This window comes from Lactuca saligna, chromosome 5 (assembly GCF_052625555.1).
Source record: "Lactuca saligna cultivar CGN05327 chromosome 5, ASM5262555v1, whole genome shotgun sequence".
Classification (NCBI taxonomy): domain Eukaryota; kingdom Viridiplantae; phylum Streptophyta; class Magnoliopsida; order Asterales; family Asteraceae; genus Lactuca; species Lactuca saligna.
The window spans coordinates 211,740,551-211,761,511 of NC_136421.1; the positions used below are offsets into that span (position 1 = coordinate 211,740,551).

The following is a 20,961-nucleotide window of genomic DNA, read 5'->3' on the forward strand; positions in this document are numbered from 1 at the left end:
GTCAATAATTAGTTAAGAATTAATTTTGTGATCAAATGTAATTAATTAAACTAGAGGGGCTGAATTGTAATTATGTGATAGTTACAAAATAGGGTAATGGTTATCCTTGATATGGGTTGGACGAATTCAAGGGCTAAGATATCCTTGAAATCGTCCAAAGGATAAAGGATAACGATTTTCAAGGCTTATCTTATGATTGATTGGTGGGCAAGCAACTAGATAAGGATAAGGACTGAAACCCTAATCTCTACACCTATATAAAGACCCCTAAGGCCATAAGAATTCGTCCATGCCTTCTTAAAAGGTTCTTAGGGCCGATTTCATACCTCCTCCCTCTCTCTATTGTCTCTCCATTTTCTCTTCGTGTTTGTGAGCCATTAGAGGTACTACACTTGTGGCACTTGCTTTCAAGACTTAGGTGTTGTTTGTTTTTTTGAAATCAAAATGTCTGCAGTCTGCGGACCACATCTGCAAGCCTCTGCGGCAGAAGAGATGGACCAAATGTATGCAGTCTGCAATAAGAAGACTGTTTGTTTTTAACGTCTGTGGGCCGTTAAAATAAATTGAATTTTTAAACTTAATTTCATGTTATAAACATTAAAAATGCATTTTTAACAAAAAAATGAAAGAAAAAAAAACTGCACGATGGCCATTTTTTTTTTTTTTGGTTTAGGTTAAAATAAGGTCTGAAGACCTTTGAAGACACTGGCTCATGTCTGCGCCAGGAAGACCTCGCGCAGACGTTTTCTGATCTGCGCACTTCCAAAAAACAAACAATCTGCGAGGGCATACGTCTGCGCGTTGTCTGCGCGGCGCAGACAAAAGTGGTTGCGCAGATCTTCACACAAAAAACAAACAGCCCCTTAGGGTTTGAAGATTTGAGTTGTTATTGCAATATAACAACAAGAGGTATGTGATCTAACCTTTTATGTGTATTTTGAAATACTAGGGCATATTAGGGTTTCTTTATGTGTTTATAATGTTGTGTATCTAATAGTGAGAATATAGATCCAATTCTAGGGTTGCGTGCACACATAGGATTGTTTGTACAAAACCCAACAGTGGTATCAAAGCCTTTGGTTAACTTGTTTTCAATTAGTATTATACAATTGTATGAATGTGACATATTAGGGCTTATAGCCAATAAACCCTAGGAGGCTAGAAATTTCGAGATTAGGGTTTCTATACCCTAATTTGCGAAAATTTGAAAGGTCTTCAAATCCTTTCCTTAAGCCTCAAGATTTCAAAATCTAGGGTTTGCAAAACCCTATGATTTTCGAAATTAGCCTCCTCCCCAAGATAAGATCCTAAATTTTAGGGATTTTGATTATCTCATATCTTGTAATTATCCTTTAATGGTTATATATATTGTAATTAAAGATTTTGAATTATCCTATCCCATGATTTTCGAAATGTAGAGGGATTAAAAGGATTAGGAGAAATTAATTGTTTAATTTGTAATTATCCTTAATGATTTAGATAATCCATTATGATTTAATAATTTAAATTAATAGTTTAATTCAAGATAATTATTAAATCAAGAGTTTTAATATTTAAAAATTTTAATTTAAATAGTCTTAAATTCGAAAATTTTAAAGTGATATTAAAACCTAATTATTTTGAAAAGTTTCGAAACCTGCCCTCAAGTTTTGGAATTTAAATTGATTGATTAAAAGTTTAATTTTGAAAAATGTCAAATTCTAAAACCCTAATTTTGAAAAAGTTCAAATTACACCCTTATGGTTTTATTAAATTAATTAAGTGTATAATTAAAAGAGTGTTAATAAATCCATATTGATGAAGTTTATATTTTATCAAAAGTGTAATTTGTAAAATTTTAAACACCTAGTATTTTAAAAGTATAAAATACACCCTTATACTATGTATAACATTAAAAGTCTAATATTATATATGTATAACTAAAATGCTAGTCTTACCGTTAGTAGGCCTCATTCACGAAGTCGATCTATAAGGGGGGTATAAGGCTATGGCCTATAAAATGGCCATTTAATGGGTATCCACTCTTACCCACCGCTTCCTTGATTGGTGGAGGGTCGTTAGCCGAACGGGTAGGATAGGGCAATCCTCTCTTCATTAATAAGTATATTGAATCTATGTAAAGTAACTAAATGCTTTTACAAATTCCCAATCCTAGTTACTTTAGGCAAAAGTGAAATTGATGCAATCCCATGAAATTACACTTTGAACCCTTGCTAAGACGTTAGTGGAGCGTGTGTGGTTAACCGGCACACTAATTAGGTTCTAAGCAAAGGTGGCAAAGGGTGACTCAATGTTTGTCATAGTTCGATGGAGCGTGCGTGGTTTACCGGTACATCGAATATGTGACTGTAACAATGAGGGCACCATGTACATTTGCATGGTTATTCACACCGACTTTGTGATCCTCTGCATTCCAGTCACAAACGAGAGGGGCATATCGAGATTTAAACATGCCATTGAAAAGTTCAATGAATCTCAAAGGAAATCTAGGAATTCTCAATACATTTAAAACTTAAGCCTTTATGTTTTTTCATGGTGAAGAATTAGTGAATCGTCATTCACTTACCTCCAAATTATTTGCTTGTTGGATTACGGCATCCCTCTTCTAATGTGTAAATAATGTTGTTGGATCCTTAGCCTTAATGTCTCATCTGGGTGTTTCATTAAGGATTCAATCAACTAACTTGAAATTTCTCCCATTTTGTAGATGTCTGACTCTAACCGTGGTCTTCCCGAATCCCAAGGAAAAGGTGTTCCTATTGAAAGTAAAAGCTTGTTCCAAAGTGAAGGTTCAATGTGGACTAGCTTGATTTCACTCCCTCCTCCTCCTCCCGTTGTTCTCCCCAACCTACAAGATCGAAGATTTGAAAGGTTCAAGATCATCGAAACCCTATTGGCAATGGAACATGAAGATGGTAAACTCGTGTGTGCTCACATCCTAAGGATGAAATCACACATTGATAGGTTGATTATGTTGGGTGCGTCTTTTCCCAATAAGTTAGTTGTGGACTGGGTTCTTCAGTCACTCCCTAAATCATATGATAAGTTCAAAAGAGAGTATTATATGATGGATCTTAACGCGACCCTCATTGACTTAACTTACATGCTTATTGCTACTGAATCAGAAATGATTTGACGAAGTAATGGAGCGTATTTGTCTGGTAATTCAACCAACCATGCTTCCGTGGACATTCTAGAAGAACCCACCTGTTTCTGTTGCCAAGAGAAGGGGCAATGGATACGAAGCTGCCCAAAGGACCTGAAGAGTCTAAGAGATGGGAGAGTCAAGAAGTATGGCTCTACTTCAGGTATTAAAATCCACTATCTAACTCCATTTAAATTCCTATTCTTTATACATAATGTGATAAGTTTATATTTGCATGTTTTGCAGGATTAGAGAAAAAAGAGGAAGTTTGATGGAAGAGCAAGATGAGTATGATCACGAAGAAATGGATTACGATCGCATGGATTCAAAGATCAGTTTTTGAGCTTAGGAAGTTATGATAGATTTGTTAGGAGTATTTGATTATATAGTTTTTCATTCAAATTTTGCATTTGAAGGACATGTTTTCCGCTGCTTTTATAAATAAAATAAAATTTTGGTTATTTGTTTATCCTTACAATGGCGTATATGAAAAATTGATGTTTGTGTACTTCTATTATTAGCAAAATGGATTTGATTCTTAATTAGGTTATTTGTGGAAGTGTCAAGAGTTTACCAAATAGGGAGAGTTTCTCATCGCCCAAGTTTCAAGTGGATAGGAACTTGGAATCGTGCAAAAAGTATTGCATGATGAATGAAAACTTTCACATTTGGGAAATTTAGACTAATTTATGACAAAGTGTCGATTTAAGGACTAAGAGATTTAGTACACTAGGTCGTACGTTGATCAAGTCTACCACAAGAGTAACAAAGATATTCGTCATGATTTACTAAAGTTTAGTGAATATGGTTATACTTATAAGATTGAGTATAATTTTGGGTTGATTAAAAGAGTTTCGATCAATAGCAGAACGAATAAGAAGAGTCAAGTAGGCAGAAAGATAAAAGTTTCTCCGCTCTAAGAAGAAGGGAGAGTACCATTATTATGTTTTATGATAGGTCTTAATGATTAAGAACCATATCTCAATTGATCCTCCAAGTGAGCTTAGTACAATTTATATGTCTAAGAAGAGGAATCGGGAATTGTGGAAATCGTTAAATCAAGAAGTCAATCATACTTCGTTCCAATATCAAGTCTTAGAGTTATACTCCAAGATTGTGAATTGAGTGACAAGTCTTAAGAAGGTCTATAACATTCATCAAATGTGGAATTTGGAAAAGGGTTTTTCTTATTCTTGCACATTTGAAATTGGTAAGTTGTGATGTCTTGGATAAGACAAAGACCAACTAGGACCAATCATATGAAGTGTTTTGTCTTGATGAAAGTTGCACTAAGTCTTGAATATTTCTTTGTCAAGAAATGGTTCTTGACAAGAGAATCTTATATGTCAAGGAGTCAGTGGGAGTCTTAATGGTCTTGAAAGGTTTCAAGAATAAATCAAGAATAGACCTTATCATTCATCACTAGCACACGACTTGAGGTCTACAACCTATCGTGTTGACACTATTCTTGTTTCTGTACCATTCTAATTGAGTTAATTATGCCTGTGAGTTCTACGAGTTCTCGATGGATTATATAGGGGCAAGGCACCTTGTTCAATGGAAAGTACATTGAAATGAAGGGGTGGGCTGCTCAATAACTTGGAAGTAATGGTGGGACCCCTGATGGCAAGAAATTAAGAAGAACAAGTTCTATCCATAAGAGTTTGAATTTGTCACTGACATTATCTTGTGATTATGGTTATGACGAATTCACATGGACGGGAACGTATACACCACAAAATCTAAGTGTCATAAGGTTTCTTCTCATTCGTGAGAATGATTGTGAGGAAACGCTTTCACTAAGAGAGATTTTGAAGATAGCATTATGTAATTTGGGTTTCTCAAATTCAACTATGATTACGGCATACATCTTCATAGTTCGAATTGTGGGAAATGGCAAATAGGTCTGAACATCTTAGACTTATTAATACGAGTCCTAGAATCGTTTATATATATATATATATATATATATATATATATATATATATATATATATATATATATATATATATATATATATATATATATATATATATATATATATATGAGCTGTCCAAGGAAAAGTGTATGAGTTTGAGAAGCTTAGATAGAGTCTTATCGAAGCATCTAGTATTAGAAATATGAACTTAAGAAATTGTTTTCTAGAAGTTTAGCTGATTTCTGAATACATGTCGAAGCTAGTGGAGCATAAGTGTTATGCTGGTAAAGAAATAATCATCATGTAAGTGAGAGCATGATTATTATGGTAAGTAATGCAAGCTAGCAATATTAATTATAGAAAACAAGAGTTATACTTTGCAAAGTTGTAAGAGTTGAAAAGTTGTTTTGTTATAATTAAGGGAGATAATATTATACTTCGTTTCAAAAATGTAAGGCTTAGATTTAGAAATTTTAATAAATTTAGTCAAAGGATACATAATGAGTTCTTAAATTTCGATTATGATTATGGCATCCCTTTTCATAGTTCGAATTGTAAGAACGTGACACATAAAATATTATGGCAGAAGATTGATAGAGTATCGTATCTTTATGTAAGACATTATGCATCATGTCCAATACGCTTCGGGTATAGGAACAATTGCATATGCTATAACATTTGACCGTTCTAAAATTTTCCAAATGCCAAGGACATTAAGAGGGAAAAGGGACTAGAACTGGTTTTGACTGAAATAATTAAACAACTATCAAAGGACGATCCAAAGTTCGTTGAGGATTGGTCGCTTGTGAGTAGTTGGAAGTATGGTATTGAATGGACCATATCGACATTATTATGAATAGATAAGATTCTATTAAGAATGAGTTGTCATATGGTAAATATGGAAATGTTTCCATAATTGGGAGTTGGAAATTAAGAATTTATGTCTAGATTAGAAAATTTTATGCAAAAGGATGTTCAAAGGAATATACTTTGAGTGAGAGACATCACATCTATAGAATTGTTCTGTAACAATTTTGATAGAGTACCTTGTGATTTCGTTGGCCGAGTCTTTGTGATTTTTGTGCCGTGACTTCACAAGAGAATCATTGCATAGAATATTAGAATTTGACATATTCTAAAAGGTGGCAAGAATTTGGTATTCTTACACTAATTATAAAGATTGGAGATTGTGAAATGAGTTTCATTTGAAAAGTTTTAATTGATCTATTTCACAAAGTATGGACCATAGGAAACCAAAGTGTGCATGCTTGGAGATGGGACAATTGTGGTTATGATTCGAGTTATAAAGTTGATTTTCTAAAACGTTAAACAATGGATAATGAGTAATCAATATGGTGATTAAATAAAGGTGTTTTATTTATACTCACAAGTTTGGGGTCATATAAGATTAAGTATTATCATTGTGTTTCTCTTTGCATGTTTTGACTTCCAGAATAATTGAGTTTATTAAGAATAACCGAATTATTCAAACGGTTCACATTCGGTCATACGTTGGAAGTAGGTATGAAAGAATACTATCATGAATTGGTTTTTAGATTGTCTAAAGTGTATTGGACATAGCAAAGGTTTGTTGCAATGTTCATGAGTGCTTATGAATATGATTTTGAGCATTGGATTAAACTCACGCTCACCTAGATTGTTTCATGAATTTTGTCACGAGCGATTAGTGAGATGATAATATCTTATATTCTTGAAACCAAGATGTGTGAGTTGTATCTTGTGAATAGGTTGCACATTGATAATATGTAAACGCGCCAGTAACTTGGTGTTATAAAACTTATTGTTGTGTGTGATTTGGTGAGTGAGTGCATGCAAGCATTGAGTCGAAGTTTATTCATTCCTTTTACCCAAAGTGGGATAAAAGCGATATATGTGGGCCCCTCGATGATATAGTGATTACAAACGTAAATGCTCGGTCGGGCTAGGGCTAATTTGATTTGTTCAACTAGTTAGTCGTCGTAAATCGGAAATCGGGAAACAATACATAGATTGAGAGAATGATTTCGATTCATGTCTCACATCTATACGCTATCTAGAATGAGGGAATATATGATCCTTTATCTAAAGGACAGGTTACTGATAATATCAGAGTTCGACAACGTCTTTGAGAGCTACGATTGCTAATCGAGTTGTATTTACATTTGTGGTTACTAGACTTATCCAAGTGGGAGACTGTTGGATTAGTGTCTAAGCTCGTAACCATATTTAGTAAGTACTTGATCCGATTGTGCATGATCCACCAAAGCAACTTGAGTGGAGAAATAATAGAGAAAAATGTTATTATGATTTATTAATATGTTATAAGAATAATATATTAAAGGAGAATTCATATTTGTTTAATTAATATTGGTCAATAATTAATTAAGAATTATTTTTGTGATCAAATGTAATTAATTAAACTAGAGGAGCTAAATTGTAATTATGTGATAGTTACAAAATAGGGTAATGGTTATCTTTGATATGGGTTGGACGAATTCAATGGATAAGATATCTTTAAAATCGTCCAAAGGATAAAGGATAACGATTTCCAAGGCTTATCTTATGATTGCTTGGTAGGCAAACAACTAGATAAGGATAAGGACTGAAACTCTAATCTCTACACCTATATAAAGACCCCTAAGGCCATAAGAATTCGTCCATGCCTTCTTAAAAGGTTCTTAGGGCCAATTTCATACCTCCTCCCTCTCTCTATTGTCTCTCCATTTGCTCTTGGTGTTTGTGAACCATTAGAGGTACTACATTTGTGGTACTTGCTTTCAAGACTTAGTGTTTGAAGATTTGAGTTGTTATTGCAATATAACAAGAGGTATGTGATCTAACCTTTTATGTGTATTTCGAAAATACTAGGGAATATTAGGGTTTCTTTATGTGTTCATAATGTTATGTATCTAACAGTGAAAATATAGATCCAATTCTAGGGTTGCATGCACACATAGGATTGTTTGTACAAAACCCAACACATACGGTTCCGATCTTTGCCGGTTCCGATTCCTACCGGTTCCCGATTCCAAAAATTCATAAGAATATCATCCCGGTTCCATCGGTTCCGGTTCCGATACTGGTTCCGGCCAGTTCCCCGGTCTATATGCTCATCCCTAAGTTTCACACCTATTTGTAGGGTTTCCTAACCTTTCACCTTCTTTTTGGAAGGTTCTAGACTTTTCTACTTTACTTGGTATATGCATGACTCTTCTAGATTTTCCTAACACATTCCATAACCTTACATGATATTCTAGAATATTATAGGTTTTTTGGCATGTTCTAGAATCTTCCATGATATTCTAGAATGTTAGAAAACATTTTAGAGCATTTGAACAACTTTTGGCTACATGGCTAAAATAAATTTCAAGCCAGTGAAGTTCCTTCACCACCAAACTATTTCTATCTATTTTCAAAATTATTTAATTCTTAATTACAACATTAAAAAGATGACAGAAGAGTGTAACGTTCTTGTCATATTGTAACGTTCTTGTCATATTAATACATATACATTAGGTGGGTGTATCAACTTCAAAGGACTAAAGGGCTAATATGACACTCCTACATGGGTATGATTTATTTTTTACTTTAATCAAATGCGGACTTATAGTGCAATTTTTATCCCATTGTTTTAGTCCAATACCCAATACAACTAGTTATGTCATGTTGATCGCAATCCGTTTTAGTTCTTCTGTGATACATTCATTATTTGAAACAAGGGGTATATAGCCCACACAAAAACTCCAAAAAAATTACATGTAATAATACATATCAAGCTTTCAAAAAAAATGATGGTTGCCTTAACTTATTATTTCATAAGACAAAAGGCATCTGTAAATATGGTTGTAATCCATCCATATTTATACCTCAAAAGATTCACAAGGTGAAGAAGCCGATTTTGGCATATCAATGGAATTTGCTGCTGATCGAGTCATAGGTGGGTACATTTATTACTGCCAAAACATGGAAAATTATGTAGAGAGTCAGATAAATATCATTTAAAAAAAAAAAAAAAACATGATTTGTAGTTTAAAAGGCTTAATAGCAATGTACTTTTATTTATCATAGATCTCATCTTATCTTATTTTTATTTCTTTCTGATTACAGCAAACCTGTAATGTTTTTATAATTGGGTAACTTTTTCTAAGTAAAATGTGGTGATGAGAAGATGATATAAGAAAACAAATGATTGAATTTGAAAGTACATTGGTATTTTTAGTGGAAAATAAAATTACCATTCCCATGAGAAGCCATGGTGAGAGGGGAAGAAAGAAGCTTTTTTGCAATGGAAGTGATGTCATTGGCTGATACTTGATCAACTGCTTTCAGGAAATGCTCAACAGGTTTCCTGGTTAAGAGTAAAGATTATTTATTAATAGCAGATAAAAACAACAGATATTATTGATGTAAAATACCAAATACCTTTCCCCATATGTCAATACTTGTCTTCCTATATCTTCTGAAACAACCATCTGCATCTCAGTGTAAAGATCAATCATAAATCACATTAAATATATTTGTAAAAACTAATCGGTTGACTAGTCAAACCTAAATTACATACTCTTGATTCAAGGTTCATAAGAATGGCAGACTTGGTTGACTGTTTTGCACGTTCCAGCTGTACCTGGTTGACTGAAAGATTATATATAAATTAGTAAAAGAAAGTAGGTTGCTATTTCTTAAAAAGAAGTTCAACTATAGCATATTATATATAGCTTACCTTCTCCATTGGTGGCAACTGCAATGAGTTCTTTAACTGCTATATCAACAGCTTTCGATACAAAATCAGAGCTCTGCATGGATTTTTTTTTTTTTTTAAAGAAAAGGATTAAATAATTATTTACAGAAAATAACTGAAAGTTTATTGATGTCTTCTTACTGTGGTAGCTTGGATTCCGAATAAGGCAGTGTGATTATAGATAGAGTTGAATGCTGAAAACGATTGAATCTCAGGGTACTCATTCAAGACTCTAAGATCTGCTCACGATAATAATCCGAAAAATAAATTAAAAATTAAAATTAGTACGTGAATTATGATAACTAATTTTAATAAAAAATAATATGAAGAAGCAACTCACAGAGACGAGAGTACATCCCTTTTCCAGGACCACCAGCTGAAAAAGATCCACCTCCTCCCATTAGCATCTGTGAGTAAATAAAAATATAAAATCATAAAATATTAATTCCCAATACTTATTGGTAAATAAATAAAAGGAATAAGAAAATTGGTTGATAAATATATATATATATATATATATATATATATATATATATATATATATATATATATATATATAAAATAAAAAATAAAAAAGGATACCTGAAGAACTGACAAGGTCATGGCTTCCTTCTCCTTAAGCCAGCCACCAGGAAGTTCAAATGCAAGAGCAAAACTAGTTCTCTGTATTGACAATTGACAAAGGGTAGTTTAGAGTTTAGACAATACATCAGAATGACAAAGGGTAATTTAGTCAATAAAAATGATACACAATTTGACTAAAAAGACACACACACCCACCCCTGTATCAGCCATAACACGGTGATCACCACCAACATACACTGATTTCGGCTCCTCAACCAGAGCGCCACCTGGCAAATCAGAGAGAAGAGGCTCTGCATATTTCAACAGTTCTTCATGTTCAACTCCTGATGCAGCAAGTACCATTCGTGGAGCTGTATAGTTTGCCTAAAAGAATTTCAAGCAACACTTTTTTTTTTCAGGAACAGAAGAATGAATAAAAAGAATGAGAGTATAACTAATCCAAGATACTCTAGTTGTTAAATGCATAAAATAACAAATATATATATATATATATATATATATATATATATATATATATATATATATATATATATAAGGTGTGAGACTCACAGCTACAAAATCCTCCAAAACTTTACTGTTTATTCTATTGATTAAGCCTTCTGAAGCAAGAAGAGGATTCCCAAGTCCACCAGCATATCCAGCTGAATGAATAGCTTCCAACAACAACGCCTCAGGATTGTTGCCATATTCACCAATCTCAGCCTTCACCTTCTCAATCTGCAAACAAAAAAAAAGGTAATGTAATGTAATAATGTATTTAATTATCAAATACACGAAAGACAAGTTTCAAAAAGATAAGTAAAGAAGCACCTGTTCTTTGACCTCCCAATCCAAGAAAGCTTGATTTCTTACAGAGTCAACAAGAAGCTCCACCATTTGAGGAACATAACTCCTCAAAGCATCATAAGAGTAACCCATTTGTTCCCTTGAAGCAGAAGCTGTCACATTGCCACCAATTGCCTCCACTTCACGCACAACGCGCAGGTGGCTCCGATTAAGTGTGCTTTTGAAAGCCATACGTTCAAGAACATGTGTAGCTCCATATGAAGCTGGTGTTTCATAGATTGAGCCACTGTTAACATACAAGCCAATAGAGGCAGCAGGGTTCTATACAAAAATAAAAATGAAAAGAATTAAGATCAATCATAAAGGTTATATTATAATTGTGCTGACAATTGACATACTGTTGAAGTTTCTGAGGCGATTTTGATTCCATTTGAGAGAGTAGTTATCTTTGTGTTTCCCTGTTCAACATGATCAGGTAAAGAAGAAGGGAGTTCAATGCCCTTGAGGGGAAAGTCCAAAGGAGGAGATGATGAACCACTTCCACCTGTAAATATGCTAAAAAGACCCCCTGATGATGACTTGGCTGCAACAGCACTTGAGCTTGAAAACCTGGCTAGTGTCCTATTGCCTGCATGGCTCTATAGCATATCACAATGTCATTAAACAGTTATCGTTTTTGTTTTTTTTCTAGAAATTTATACATGATGTAAACACTAGGAAAGTAGGTTTTAAAATGCTTATGGAGGAAAGGGGTGGTTTATTACTTTATTATATTACGCAGAAAAACAGCGAAAAGAAATCAAGAAGTTCCTCACATTAATAAATTTACATGGAAATACTTGAGATCTTTTTTATTTTAAGGTTAGATTTTTTGTCCATTACAGGTGAAGCAAATAAGTTCTTTGAATAGGGATCCCTCTTGCATTTCCATTATTTTTGTTTGACAGTTTCTCATAGTTGCCAAGAAGAATTTGAATGTTTGGGGTTGTGATCTATTAGGTTTTATACTAGCATAATAAAAGGTTGTGGTGAGGTGTCTTTAGATCATAATGGGATACAATAGTGTTTAAATTATCTTTCTCTATAATTGTCTTCCTCGGATTAACTGCATGTAGCTAACAGAATAGAGTAACTGATGATATAATCCACATCCACCACCATGCACAATACCATATCATGTAACTATGTAAGGTATTTGTGCATGTGCAGCAAAACGTTATTTACCTCCACGAACCTTGTTGTGTATGTACTGATTATACGAATGTAATCTGTTCTGTTCATACATTTCACTGAAATATTGATTATTGATTCACCCAAAGCAAATAGAAAACCATATGATCATTTCTCATTTTTATCTTACTGAGTCATTTCTCGTTTTATAATCGTTGTTTCTAGTTCTTATGGTAAGTTTACTACGGATACACACAGATCATTAAACTGCAAGAGTGGAAAATATATTACGATCAGATCTAAGAACCCTAAGATGCAGCCAAAAACATGATTCGACAAAGCAAAGCATGAAAAATCGAAACTTCGAATCAGTCGGATATATAATTGCTTCAAAATCAAATTGTTCTCTATTCATTCAAATGATTGATGAAACATCACTTACCTTTAGGGTTCTAATTCTCGAAGCTGCGAAACGATACATGACCAATCGATGAGTAATGCGGAGCCAAAGAAACAACGTGGGTTATGTGATTCTATCTCCACTGCTTCTCTCTATATAAATTAGGTGCCGGAGCAAATCGGAAGATGATTTGTGCGACGAAGTTCGGGGGGTTCGAGTGGCGAGCAACGAAGAGCTGAATGGTGTGTTACCACGTGCGAGAATTATTCTCGCGGCACGTGTGAGATCTGGGCCTCCCCTCGGCTTTTAATTTCACAACTTAGCCCATTCAAAGTAATGGGTTCAAGTACTTGAAGTAGCATTTGGTAGGCATGCAAAAACCGTTTTTTTTTTTTTTTTAACCGGATTTGTTTAGAAAACCGGTTCGGTTCCGGTCAACGTAGTTAAAACCGGTTCACCCCAAACAAGTTCGGTTTCAAAATGGTTCAGCCCTAAAAATATCCGAACATATGTAAACCGGTTCGGTTTAATAAAACTGGTTCAGCAAAAACCGGTTCAAAACCGGTTCGACACAAATAAGCTTTTCTATTTTTTTTTTTTTTGGCTAATAAGTGTAAAATAGGAATGGGTTTTTTTTGTTTAGATTATATTGCACTAGAGTGTTATAAACCAAAAAAGAAAAATTGTCTTCACAGTGATGGATTGGGGAATTGGGGGATTGGGAAGGCTTACAAGCCTTACATATATACACACACGTACTGCACGTCCATATGGACCATTTTGCCATAAATTTTTTTTTCTTGTTTAATAATATACATATGTTTTCATGTATTAACTTTTTTTTTTGTTTTAAATTTTATGTTTGTGTATATGTAGAAAAACATAATGTATGTAAAAAATTGTTCAACTTGAATCAACACATTTTTTGGAGCAATTTTCAACCTTTTTTTCATTTTTTTTTTGTTTTTTTTATATTGGAAATACATAATACAACTTCAAACATAAAAACACAAAACATCCAAATTGTCAAACTAATACATCTTCAAACATAAAAACACAAAACATGCAATAAAAATTTGTTTTTGTTTTTTTATTCGTCATCAGCCATGTCGTTGCGTAATCATCTCTCATACTCGATCTCTTCTAGGGTGAGTGGCACCGAACTTCGCCATCACGTCTAATAGAAGTACGACTCACATGGCAATATCGTGGTTGGAGAGTATCTTGGATGAGTGAAGTCAATCGTTTGTTGTCGAAGTGGTCAAAATGCAAACATTCTTGAATCACGAACTTCGTCATCCTATTCTGAACTTTACTCGAATCATAACTCCACAATGTTGCATCATTCGTCATTGTTGTTTGATTATGTCCCGGCCCAAATTTTACCGCGGGGCATCTTTTGGTCATATGAGTTTTCAATGTCGAATTCCCTTCTTCATTAAAAAAAGCACCATATTTCTTGCATCGCGCTCTTTTTGTACCGTTCGACATTACACACAAATCATAGTTGCACCAAATAGTCGGATTTCTATTTGTTTCTTTGATGCTAACAACGGTAGGATTGTTTGATGAATCTCGAATACCAATGGAAGCCGAATCCATTGCTTGAATTAAGAGCGTTTTTTGAAGTAAGAGAGGTTTTTTGAGGTTTGGTTAACCCAAAACATCTAATAGTTATTTATACTATCAAATATTGGGGAATATGGCCAAAAGGGACCAAAAATCGGGTGTCTAACAGCCATAAACGGCTATATAGCCGTTAGAATAAGACAAAAAAAAACGGCCATATGCAAAACCGGATCAAAAAACCGGTTCTTATTAAACCGGCTCTAACAGTCAAAATAGCGAATTGGTCCGATCCGGTGGTTCGGTTCATCAGGGGTTCGGTTCAAGGCTGAACCGGTTCGGAGGTAAACCGGTTTCCGGTTTACTGATCGGTTCGGTTTGTGAACCAGTTTTTTTGGTCACGTCTAGCATTTGGTAATGTCGTAATGGGAGTGAACGTAATAGAAGAAAACAAAACTTTTGTGAATAGTTGTAAGGATGGGGTAACACCCATTTAAAGAAGAGTTATTCTTTATAATTACGATTTATTTGAATGATTATTTATTTGAAGAGTATATCTTGGGGTAACATTTTTTAGGGTTTTAACAAAAATAATAATGAGGTCTGCAGAGAAACGTCACAAACAACAAAGGTAAGAAAAATGTCTCATATGTCCTCACTTTTCAAAACTTCAAAATATCATATTTGTCCAACTTAATTTTTTAATATCATATTTATCCTTCATAAACCTTCAATATATCAAATTTGACCAAATATTTTTTTATAATGTTTTTAATATTTTATAATCATTTTTTTATATATTAGAATTATTACAATAATTAAGAAATTTAACCATGTTATCCTTATATCTATGATAATGGAATGTGAGCTTCTAAATTGTTGGAATGTCGGACTTTTGATATACAAAAAGATTCATCTTCAACCATTTATATGAAATGTATATTTTTACTGTTTAGTTTTTGTTGTTGATTATTATTATGTTGTAGATGGAGGATATTTGAGATATTATCATTGATATTTTGATGTTTAAAAAGTGCATATATGATATTTTGATATTTAAGAAGTGCATATATGATATTTTGATGTTTAAAAATGACATATATGATACTTTGAGATTTTATGAATGATAAATATGAAATTTAGAAATTTTATTAATGATAAATATGATATTTAGCAATTAAGTTGGGTATATATGATATTCTAATGTTTAAGTGTAACACCGTAAACTTTAAAACAAATTTTTCACATTTATTAAACACATTTTTCCAAACACATTCATCAATAAAATCTCATTGTATCATAACTTTGTTTCACAAAATATTTCCCAAGATCAAAATACATAAAAACCCATGCGTGTGTACGAATCATGCTGGCGCCTTCCTGCGATCATCACTGGTACCTGAAATACATAACACATAACACTGTAAGCATAAAGATTAGTGAGTTCCCCAAAATATTATACATAACACATACTAGCCACTCGAGGCTATAACTCTGTAGGCCCGTGGGCCCTAACTCTGTGGACCCTCTGGTCCTAACTCTGTGAACCTTCCGGTTCTAACTCTAATATACTCTGATATACACATGACATAAACCACATAGAAATAATGCAGTTCAACACATCACATAATAGCATACAATAACTCTGTCATATAACTCTAATTACCACTCAAGGTAAAGTATAGTGAGAAGACTCACCTCAGATGTCTCAGTAAATCTCTGACTCGGTAGAAATATGATCTAGCCTCCACCTAATCACATAAAGTAATACTCTCATAAATATAACTCTCAGAACTAGACTCAACCCTCTCTAGGTACCCTCAGAAGGGTAAAAGACCATTTTACCCCTCCTTTGGCTCAAAGGCCCTCATTGTTAACCAAACCCTAAAAGTCAACCAAAGTCAACGGTCAAACTTTGACCCGACTTGTCGAGTGCACTTGGGCAACTCGGCGAGTCCACACGTGTCCACTAACTCCTAATCTTGCTTGGCATGTCGAGTCCCTCCCCTTGCTCGACGAGTCACACCTGACATGAATCATGGGGCTACCCCGACTCAACTCACCGAGTCTCAAGATCAACTCGGCGAGTTCTATCTTGAACTCCAGTCCTCTAATCCCTCTCTGACTCACTGAGTTATTCCCCCAACTCGGTGAGTCTACTCACTGAGTGATTTACGGGAAACACTAACCCTACTCGCCGAGTCTGATCTTTGAACTCGGCGAGTTCATGCCATGCAAACACTCCATTGACCTCCTAAGGTCAGATCTGTTCCTTAAACCCATAGATCTGACCTTCCCAAGCATGATAATCACGTAAAGTTCAGACCTTGACGCCCATATAACATCTAGATGATCCTACTTGATGATTTAGCCCCAAAAATCAACTCCTAAGGTCATGGTTCCCAAAATAACCCATAAAGCTCCAAGGGTTAAGGTCTCTGGACCTCTTTGAGTCCAGATCCAAAGCATGAACTCGAGAAGGGACCAATTTCTCCACATATCCATTCTCTAAAGGGGGGTTAGAAAACCCTAACTCTAAGAATCAACACCAAAATGAAGAAGGTCTGAATAAATACCTCAAGATGAAGTCTCTAAACTCTGAAATCACCAGATCCGCTCTTCCTTCAGCCTCCTCTTGCCTTGGTTACCTCCTCTTTGCAATCACACCAACAAAATGATCAAAAGTGGCCTCTCCTTCCTCACAAACGCTCTAGATCTCTTAGGGTCTCTCTCTCTCTCTCTCTCTCTCTCTCTGGGGTTTGGTAGCCGTAAATGACGGCCCTAAGGGCCTTTAAATAGGTGTCAAACCCGGTAAATTAGGGTTTCATTAAACAACATGGAATCGCCGAGTCCGGTCATGAACCCGGATGAGAATCCGCGACCCTACTCAGCGAGTCTAAGAACCAACTCGCCGAGTCCCTCTACAAACTCCAAAATAAATTAATAAAATAATATACCTGGGAATCCGAATGTTACATTAAGAAATTGCATATTTGAAATTCTCCTTTTTTTTGTTTGCGTTTATGGACCATCGGTTCATAAACATGAATGTGATGCAAGTAGTAAAAAATAAGTGAAGATCGTTTTTTTTTGCATCACATTCATAAATATGAATGTGATGCAAGTAGTCAATAAACCTTTATTTTTACAGTGGTCTTAAGTGTTAGTCATACACTTTGGAAAGTAGGTTTAGCATTTCATCTTATTTTGTTTTGTTATGTGGATTTGATGTGAGGGGCTTCATCATATCTACGGTTTATGGTTTGGTAGTGTTATATAAGTGGATGAAAATGATATTTACTATGTTGCACCCCAATAAAAATCTTATTGATCTCTTATATGTTAATGATTTACTTGAATTGTTTACTAGATCAAGGTTGTGCAACATTTATGACGAGGATTCTATATGTGTATGTCTTTTTTTTTAAAGGGAATTTCCCTAACGATGGTTTTCATGCTCATTTTCGCACACCGACTAATTATCCTCTACGAATATAAGACTATGTCTCTTGACATGGAGTCATTACAGGTGAACTGTAACGTCCCAAAATTCAAGACTAAAAATTTCTTTTATAAAACATTACTTAAAACATAATTATCAATCCATAACATAATTAGAGTATTACTTTCAAAACATATTTTCATTATCATAGTAAAACATTCCCAGGCTGTCTAATCTATGATGTGTGCCATGCGATCACCCCGAGCTATTCCCTCCACTACCAGAAGTACCTGAAACCAAAACTGAAAACCGTAAGCACGAAGCTTAGTGAGTTCCCCAACCTACCACATACTGCACATACTGGGCCACGCTCGCTATTCTGGGCCTCGCCCCTTACCTAGGGCCTCTCCCGCTATAACGGACCCGCTACTCTAGGCCTCGCCTAGCTTCGAGCCCCGCTCTCATACATATCTGTTTCACTTAGGCCTCGCCTGTCGCTGGGCCTCTCCCACTAACATATAATAGCACATAAACATATCACAACACATAAGCTAAACATATACTAATGGATCCTATCCTAAGGCCTCGCCTATCCTGGGCCTCGCCCTTGTCCTATTACTGATGAGTCATGGAACCCCGTCCACGCTTCTACTGATAGTGAGATATATGCCTAGCCCACACTCACTCTTTCCCTAACTTGGGCCTCACCCCTGTTCTACTGCTAATGAGATGTGGAACACCATCCACACTCTGCTATTGGTGAGATACGGGACCTCGCCCACACTCACCTCCCTACCAGGCACATACAAGTATCACACAGACAACAAGTATAAACTATCATATATACCATTCCTTGGGCACCCACCCATTATCATTGGACCTCGTCCTGAATATCATACTAGCATATTGTGCCTAGGGCTAACCCCCGGGTCTTCTACTCATAACTACATGGGTTGGCATTGTGGCCTTAGACCCATTCACACAAAGGGAAAACTCACATGCACTTGATGAACTTGTTGATAACCCCTCTAGCTGCTGCCTGACAACTCTCTGAACTCCTGCTCCACTAGCTCCCCGAGCTACCAATACCAATGCAACACTTAGTCTAACTGTCCCCGAAGGTCAACTAAGTCAACTATGGTCAAAGTCAAAGTCCTGGTCAAAGTCAACCTTGCAGGTCAACCCTACTCGTCGAGTCTACCTACTGACTCGCCAAGTTCATATGCTCAGAGTCCTTCCATTCGCGACTCGACTCACCGAGTCAACCATGACTCGCCGAGTTCACCGATTTCCGAGTCCTGTCCTGTCCAACTCACTGAGTCTCCACTCGACTCACTGATTCGAGTCTTAACTCGAAGGGTTCGGGGTTTCGCAACCTGACTCGCCGAGTTCCAGAACAAACTCGATGAGTCCAAGGCAAACTTCAACAGACTCGCCGAGTTGTTCATCCAACTCGTCGAGTTCCTCCTTATCTTCATACTACTCGTCGAGTCCACTCAAAGGACTCATCGAGTCTATTCAGTCCTTAATCCATTCAGTGACTTTTCAAACCATGCAGGGGCTCCAAATCATAAATCCATACTTCTAAAGTCCATTCCCCACGTAAAGTTGCAAACTTTACGTATAACTAAGGAGATCTAGGCTCAAAACACTCTAGGGCTAGGTTTTAAGACAACCATGCTTTACCTACACCCCCAAGACTGATACTTTATGACTCTCTAGGCCAGAATACACTTAGATCTAAAGTAGCAACTTCAGATCTGGGCTCTAACTCGAAATGGTTCAAAACATGGCAAAAGAGGGAAGGTAATAACTCCTTACCTTGAATTGCTCTGGAAGGCCCTCAAACTCTGGATCTACTGCAAACCCTTGAATCCCCAATGGTTCCTTCCTTCCTTCTTCCTTCAAATCACCCAAAAATGGCAAGAAAATTGAATGAGCAATAATGGGGCTTAGGGTTTCGGTTTCTTGATGAGAGAGGCTACATGGAACCCTAATGGAGAGAATAAGATGCTTAAATAGTACCCAAAGTCCCGAGTTTAGGGTTTCCCTCTTTAGAACGGACTCGCCGAGTCCATTCTCCGACTCGCCGAGTCGGACATGGAACCTTAATGGAGAGAATAAGATGCTTAAATAGTACCCAAAGTCCCGAGTTTAGGGTTTCCCTCTTCAGACCGGACTCGTCGAGTTCATTCTCCGACTCGCCGAGTCGGTCACTTACTCCTCGACCCTAATCCCGCTCGGACTCGTCGAGTTCCTCCTTGGACTCGACGAGTTGGCCCTTTAACTTAGGGTTTTCTTTCCTTTCTTGGTCTTTCTGATTATGGGTGTTACATGAACCTTCATAGTCATAGGGGTTGAATAGTATCAAGACTTAAACATGAGTCAATAGGTTATTCATCATATCTTCCACATATTTTTCCAAATCACCACAACCCAAGTGGTTTGTATGTCTTTTTTGCATGCTAGAGCAAGTTTGTAAAACTAGCTACTTGGTACATGTTCGGCCGACTGCCGAGTAGCAAGTACTCGGATTCAGTAATTCATGTATAAATATTTTTAGAGAATATATATATATATATATATATATATATATATATATATATATGTCAAAATCATAAGTTGATTGAAATATATAACAAAATTAGATACGTGTGAATACATAAAAACTGAAAAATAAATAAATAAATTTAAAAAAAAAAAAACACAATTGTCTCACTTCGTGAATAATATATATATATATATATATATATATATATATATATATATATATAGTAATAATCATATATATATATATATATATATATATATATATATATATATATATATATATAAAAACTGAAAAATATATATATATATATATATATATATTATAATATATATATATATATATATATATATATATATATATAGTAATAATCATATGTGTGTTAAATAATAAATCATTAAATATATTATACATATTAATCACCGAATTGGCCGAGTTTTACAAAATTTCTCGCTTTCGTAAGGGGGCGAACAGGAAGTACTCGACCGAGTAATCTGCCAACTCGACGAGTTTTACAACACTAGCTAGAGCGTGGTTTTATGGCGTATCAAGGTAATTCTTTCGTCAAATCATGGACATTTTGGTACTAAATGATTTAGATACATGGAACATTTATTATTTTCATAAATAAATATTTTTTTATTTTACATCTCTTATGTTTTA

General features: G+C 35.2%; 1 protein-coding gene across 1 annotated transcript; it reads right to left on the reverse strand.

Annotated features, from left to right (window-relative positions):
- Positions 1-8,689: 8,689 nt before the first annotated feature.
- On the reverse strand, positions 8,690-13,004 carry LOC144998829 (mitochondrial-processing peptidase subunit alpha-like). Its single transcript, XM_078958565.1, has 13 exons — positions 12,785-13,004; positions 11,571-11,810; positions 11,197-11,493; positions 10,936-11,103; positions 10,582-10,749; positions 10,384-10,464; positions 10,142-10,208; positions 9,943-10,040; positions 9,784-9,856; positions 9,625-9,695; positions 9,486-9,535; positions 9,299-9,411; positions 8,690-9,016 (listed from the first exon to the last, which is right to left on the reverse strand). Exons 1-13 carry the CDS (start codon positions 12,821-12,823, stop codon positions 8,970-8,972), a joined length of 1,512 nt encoding a protein of 503 aa, XP_078814691.1. The 5' UTR covers positions 12,824-13,004; the 3' UTR covers positions 8,690-8,969.
- Between the last annotated feature and the right edge of the window lie 7,957 nt (positions 13,005-20,961).

What these genes read in the sequence shown, in the direction of transcription:
- LOC144998829 (XM_078958565.1), bottom strand. Translation starts at nt 12,823, where the DNA reads ATGTATCGTTTCGCAGCTTCGAGAATTAGAACCCTAAAG. An exon ending in TTATGAACCTTGAATCAAGA is followed by an intron (nt 9,536 to 9,624) that starts GTATGTAATTTA and finishes ACTGAGATGCAG; the next exon opens with ATGGTTGTTTCAGAAGATAT. An exon ending in CATGGCTTCTCATGGGAATG is followed by an intron (nt 9,017 to 9,298) that starts GTAATTTTATTT and finishes ATGTTTTGGCAG; the next exon opens with TAATAAATGTACCCACCTAT.